Source organism: Helianthus annuus, chromosome 5 (genome assembly GCF_002127325.2).
Source record: "Helianthus annuus cultivar XRQ/B chromosome 5, HanXRQr2.0-SUNRISE, whole genome shotgun sequence".
NCBI lineage: Eukaryota > Viridiplantae > Streptophyta > Magnoliopsida > Asterales > Asteraceae > Helianthus > Helianthus annuus.
Window position 1 is genome coordinate 91,825,728 of NC_035437.2, and position 6,826 is coordinate 91,832,553.

At 40.5% G+C, this 6,826-nt stretch overlaps 1 protein-coding gene across 1 annotated transcript; it reads left to right on the forward strand.

Moving 5' to 3' along the window:
• The first annotated feature begins 3,459 nt into the window (after positions 1 to 3,459).
• Positions 3,460 to 4,413, forward strand: LOC110943270 (homeobox protein 2-like). The gene is made up of 2 exons (XM_022185019.1): positions 3,460 to 3,580; positions 3,728 to 4,413. Exons 1-2 carry the CDS (start codon positions 3,460 to 3,462, stop codon positions 4,411 to 4,413), a joined length of 807 nt encoding a protein of 268 aa, XP_022040711.1.
• The last annotated feature ends 2,413 nt before the right edge of the window (positions 4,414 to 6,826 follow it).

The following is a 6,826-nucleotide window of genomic DNA, read 5'->3' on the forward strand; positions in this document are numbered from 1 at the left end:
ACTTGAGATTGCAAGTATCCTTGATTAAGTGTCCTAACAAAGCTCGGGAAATCAAGGAATCAAGTGGCACCTAGTATGGATCACTATGTTAAACAATCGGATCCTAAATCGGAAGATAGGATAGAATGAAGTTCTATAAATCAAATGAGTATTGCAACTCATATGGCATGATTTAATAGACCTAACATTCTGATTTGGAAGTTTACCTAAGTGCTTTTGACCCGTTTCGACCCATTATGGTAGTATAAGCCACTATAATGCGTCGTTTGCGTAAAACTAGGTTCGGATGGTTAACTATGTGCTATGTCAAGTCTTACATGCCCAATTATCCCTAAACATGTTACTAATTCAGATTATATGTCAAAAACATGTTCACATAATCAAAATACGGATTTTAGCTTCAAAAGGGCATTTTGGTCATTTCCTATGGGCATACAAGCTAACTAGCATACGACTAACCAATCCTATGTGATCATAAGGTATAACCTCAGTGGTTATTCCCTATACAACTATGATCACTAACTAAGCTTGGTCGGATCCTAAAGATCGACCAAACGGGTCGGGTTCGGAAGTATAAGCGGTTGTTTAGACCGCTTACCTTACGACCCTAAACAAGCACAAACTAATAGTGTCGAGTTAGACATGTCAAAACATGTTTAACCTACTGATTTGGTATCAAAACAAAGTGTTTTGATACCCTAAAGTAGTTCCGTTGCAAAATGCGTGCTAAAACGCATTTTGACCGAAACTTTGACTCGACACTACAACTAGTTAACGTGGTAATCAGCGGCTATAATCACGAAGGATTATAATTATCGTGATTACAATCACGTTTCAAAGTTCAACTGAACTTTGACTTGACCAATTGATGGTCAAAACCGAAAGTCAAACTGTTGGCCAAACTGTTTGACTTTCTGCTTAAACATAAAGAACAAGCATGAAAGAAGACTTACAAAGGGTCCTAGCTATCTTTTCTACAAAGAATAAAGTTCCAAGCAGATTAGAAAGCTCCCAAATCAGATTAGAGAGGTGAAGAGAAGGAAATGAGCAAAGAATGAGGAAGTTGGCCAAGCTATTTATAGTTGTTGATGATGAACAAGATCATTACAAGTGGTTTGATTAGCCATTAAGCAATGAATCACAACCATACATGTGTTAGGGACAGCTGGTATTACTTGGAGAGCACATAACTTGCTCAACACACCAAGAATTTACCAAAACAGCCCCTGAATTTGCAAACTGTTGCTGAAAACAGACTTTCTGCCCAGATGTGATGCTCGCGTAGCGCGACGGCATAGGCAGGAGGTGCTCGCGCTACGCTACCATGTGTCTGATTCAGCAAAGTTTCAAAAATGGCAGAAATGGTCCCTGCACGTGTTTAAAGCCTTTTTCGATGCGTTTAAACTCTGTTAACCTCATTTCAAGGCTCTAAAATGAAGTTAAAGTATAGGGGACTCAAAACATGCTCAAAAATATCTCGGATGTCGGTTCGTTTGATCGTACAATCGCGTTGTTCGGTTAATTACGACGGAAGTCGTAACGAACGCAAAATCGATCCAAATTAAGCGCCGGATGGAATTTTTGCATGCCGATCACTAAAATAAAAATATTTTAGTGTGTACAAAAATTTTGGATGTCCAGATGTGGTCAGAACGTAAGATATGCGCGAAAATGCAAACTTACGCCGTTTTTGACACTTTTAGTCCCTGTAAGATCATATAAGCATGTTTTCGCACACCAAACCTATCAAAGCTTATTTCTAAGCCATTTTTAGGTTATATATGGTATGTTTAACTTATGATCAAGTTCCGGACTGTTCGACACCATACGAATCGGTATAGTTTCGCAGTTTGACGCAAATAGTCCCTGCGATCGAATAAACTTGTTTTTGCCATACCAAACCTTCCAAAACTTATTTCTAAGTTATGTAAAGGTCATTTAAGGTATGTTAAGCCTATTTCACTATTCCGGAGTGTTTTTCGCGCTAAACTGATTACGTTTACGCACCAGTGCGCGTATAACTTTCCAGAAAGCGATTTAAAGCTCAGAATTGAACAAGAATTGATATGTGCAAAGGATACACATATTTATACAAATCCCAGGTATGAAACACAATGTTTCATAGGTTTGGCATTTGTTTGGTGTTCGTGGTGACACAGGTGTCACATTAACAATCTAAAAACATTTTTTAGTCATTATTATTCGGGAGTTACACATTGACTTGGGGTTTGAACTTGATTTTGTAGCCATAATTAATCCATCTATCATCACCAATCCACCTACCATCACCTACCATCACAATCAACACCCGAATCATTACCGATTTCATTCGCGCAACCCTAATTCGATCGATCATCCATCTTTTCATCATCACGATTCCAACACAAACCCTAAACTCCATTCCATCATTCTTCAAGCTTCGAGATGATCCGAATTGAGTTCCAAGTATCCGTTGATCAAGCCTCTTCGACCATGAGCGGCTAATTTCTTGGAGGTTTCACCCCGGTGTAGGTTATTGTAAGTTTAGGGTTTGAACAATGTTTTAGTTTGATTTTGTGACAACTTGAATTGTATTTGAATTGATTGACAATTGTCTTGCATTTGAACTATATTTGTGAATTGTCGAGTGAGTTATGAAATTTGACTTTGCGAAACAAGTTTGTGCAATTATGCCTTGTCATTCGAAAGGTTTTATTTGTCCGAAGTAACGAAGTGCATTGTGGTCCGTGATAAGCGTTGATAGCAATTGGCACCTAAACTTTGATGATAGAAATCCGTTAATAACATATTCAAGTGAATTAAATTAAAACGCGTAAGAACCCTAGGATTGCAATTATCGAACCGGGTGTGAGCCTTGTTTTCTCTATCTTGTTTAAACCTTTAATTACGTTTTTGCAATTGTTAATTATTAGTAGTTATCAATTCAAATTACTTTAGTAATTTTAATTCCCATCTTTTCAATCAACCAAAAATACACAAAAACAAGATAGCAAGCTTCATAAGTTGTGACACATATTTCAATTCATTCAAATCCAATCGCAAACCACATTCTCTTCGTGGTTCGACCCCTTGCTACCGCTAACTATTTGTTAAGGGTAATTTGGGACTATAAATATTATCTTTGACCGGAGCGCGACACTTTGATCAAATTTTGGCGCCATTGCCGGGGAGTGCGTGCGCTTTGTGTTTGGATATTGTTTGAATTTGCGTGATTATCTGTTTAATTTATTTAGTTTCTTTTTGTACCTTGTCTTTTTCCTTGTTACGCAGGTGTGTTGCTTGTGCAGGTTACAGGTAGTGTATGCATACGTGAAACTTCGGGAGGACTTCACCGTTAGTCTACGAACCGGAAATCGAAAGAGTAGCAAGAAGAAACCTAGCAAGCCGGTTTGAAGCAACTCTTGCTTCTAATCAAACCAATCAAACACCCAATTCACACCGACCATTGAAACCGATTCAATGTCAAATCGAAACTCAAACCAAAACCTCAACCAAAACCAAAACCCGAACCAATTCCAATATCGAAGCAACTTCAATCCCGCCCAAAATGTTCAACCTATACCTCAAGAGCGACCGTGTGGTAATAACAACTCTGGACCACCCACACCACCTTTCCAAAACCAAAATCCCAACAACACCCAAAGAACACCCCAACAACAAAACCTTCATCGACAAAATTCTTTACCTATTAATCTTGATGACCGGAATGTCAATTCCGATCGTCTAGGCAATCGAGATCGTGGCAATCCCACGAATGAAGACCCGTTCTTTAAAATAGACGATTTGAGGAACGCCATTCCCGATGACGAACCGTATAGTGTTCCCGGTTATCAATCGCCAGAACATGTGAGTGTTCATACGGAAAATTCGGATGATGGGGGATATTACGATGATCGGGCTAATGATGATGAAGATTGGTGGTATGTGAATCGAGGTAACTTTTACAATGCAAGAGAGTTTGAAGATGATGAGTTTGGCTACCAAAACGCCAACTTTATGGGGAACGATGATTACGGGTATGGGAATAGGAGAAATGACGGTTACGAAAACAACCGCCAACCACAGAACAACAACCAAAGGAACCGGAATGACGGGTTTTACAATAATAACAACAATTCTAACCCTAACTGGATTCCTCGTTTCATGGGAGGGGTTAATCAAAGGGGTAACCAAGGTGGAAACCGAAGAGGTGATAGGGGAGCTGATAGAAGGGATAATCGAAGGCCGGTGGATCAAGAAGTTAACGGTCCACATCGTCGTCAACAACCTCCACGGGGAGTGAATGACCGTTTTAGACCAGTGGTTACGGATAATAACTCTCCAATAGTTTGTGAAAGGAGAATGTTCGACTGTAAGCCTCATTACATCAATATACTTCCCCACTTCAATGGGAGGTCTAATGATGAACCGTAACGCATTTGGCGAAGTTTTCCTCCATTTGTAACACTATCGGGGGGCACAATTTTACATTGGAGGAGGTTAAGCTTCGATTATTCCAGTTTTCACTAAAAGACAAGGCGAAGCAATGGTTTCTTACACTTTCGGAGAATAGTATCCGGACACGGGGTGAGATGCAACAAGTCTTTCTTGATGAATACTATTCGATGGCGAAGACCGATGACGCTAGGGATGAAATAAGGTCATTTCTCCAATTATCGAGTAAACCGTTGCATGAAGCGTTCACTCGATACAAAGAATTGATTCGGAAATGCGCACATCACCAAATAGAGAAGTGGGAATTGGTTAAGTGTTTTGTACGTGGTTTGGATGATGCGACGTGGAATCGCCTCGAGTCAACGAGCAACGGAACCCTATTGAGCAATCATGAAGATGATGATTGGGAATTTCTCGAGCGGATGAGCAAGTGGTCAAAGGAAAAGGAATCGGTCGATAGAGCTAAGAAACATCCCGTTTCCCGGTCACTTCCCGATCTTGATTCTAAGGATCGAATTTCTACTTTAGAACGGGAAATGGCTCGTATGAAAAAAGAAGGAGGTGAATGTGGTACAATTCGCAGTGTGTGACGATTTTGGGGATATCAGCCATAGGACCGAGCAGTGTCCAACGGGACCGGGTGATTACACCGAGGAAGTAAATCAAGTGTATGGGGATCGAAAGCAATACGATATGAATTCCAACACTTACCATCCGGGTTTGAGAAATCACCCTAACCTCTTGTATGGTAATGCCTCGAATCAAATGAACCCGAATTTTCAATCGGGAAATCAAGGTGGTCAAGGTGGTTCCTCGTATAACAATTGGCAAGGTGGTAACCAAGGGGGTTACCAAAGGAATTACAATCAAGGGGGTAACCAAGGGTATCAAAACCGTGAAGGTAATTATCAACGTGGTTACAACCAAAGTGTAAATGGGGGTGGTGCTTCAAACTCCCAAGGTGAGGACTCGATAAATTCGAAATTTGATGCCCTCATGAATGCTATGAGTACTTTTACTAATTCACATCAAGAGCTCAAAACCGATTAGAACACGTACCCGCATAGGCTTGCAACTCAATCATTCTCCACCACTGAACACAAATACTAAGCACAAGTCATTACCATTCGAAATTATGTTTGATGCAAGTGATTATGCGGTGGGGGCCGTATTGGGTCAACGGGTAGACAAGAAACCGGTTGCCATTTACTGCGCAAGTAAGACTCTCTCGGATGCACAATTAAATTATACAACTACCGAGAAAGAGCTACTTGCGGTGGTATATGCGTTGGATAAATTTCATGCTTATATATGGGGTACTAAGGTCATTATATATTCTGACCATTCTGTAGTTAGGTATCTCATTGACAAGAAGGATGCAAACCCGAGATTAATCCGATGGGTTCTCTTGCTACAGGAATTTGATTTGGAAATTCGGGACAAGAAAGGGAGTGAGAGTGTGGTTGCGGACCACTTGTCTCGATTGGTTGTGGAGGAGGATTCTTCCCGTGAAGAGATTAACGAGAACTTCCCAGATGAGCAAATTTTAAAAGTTTCAATATTACCATGGTATGCTAATATTGTGAATTATTTGGTCACAGGTGACTTGCCGGCTCATTGGGATAGAAGGAAGAGGTTGCACTTCCTTTCTCAAATCAAGTACTACACGTTGGAAGAACCGGACTTATTCAAGATATGTCCGGATCAAGTCGTTCGAAGATGCATACCCGACGAGGAGATTCCGAGTGTCTTGACGCACTTGCATTCATTTGCTTGTGGGGGCCATTTTAGTGGTCACAAAACCGGGCACAAAGTGCTCAATAGCGGTCTTTATTGGCCGACTATTTTCAAGGATGCTTTTAATTTCGCTAAAAACTGTGTGGAGTGTCAAAAGTTAGGGAGTATTTCTAAAAGGGATGAAATGCCCATGCAACCGATCCTCATTGTAGATATTTTTGATGTGTGGGGGATCGATTTCATGGGCCCATTCCCTAATTCGCATGGCAACTTATACATCTTGGTGGCAGTCGATTATGTATCCAAGTGGGTCGAAGCGATTGCCACCAAGACGAATGACTATACCGTTGTTTGCAATTTTGTACAAACAAACATAATTTCTAGATTTGGGATTCCCCGAGTGATCATTAGTGATGGGGGATCTCACTTTAAGAATTTTAACATTGGCAAACTCTTGAAACAGTATGGTGTTGATTGTGATGGTAGGTGATGGTAAAAGTTTTCGATTTTGACCCGTTCATTTAAACACTACATGTAAATGCAGTTCCTGTAGGGTAATTGTCGCTTATCAGTTCTGGTCAACCAAAGCAGAAGTCCAAGTTAAAGTCAACGATAATGAAGAATTCAAGACCACATGAAGACCATGCACTGATCA

Bases quoted from the DNA above. Each gene is read 5' to 3' on its own strand.
- LOC110943270 (XM_022185019.1), top strand. From the start codon at position 3,460: ATGTCAAATCGAAACTCAAACCAAAACCTCAACCAAAACCAAAACCCG. The intron at 3,581-3,727 runs GTAATAACAACT...CCGATCGTCTAG, and splicing joins ACCTCAAGAGCGACCGTGTG to GCAATCGAGATCGTGGCAAT.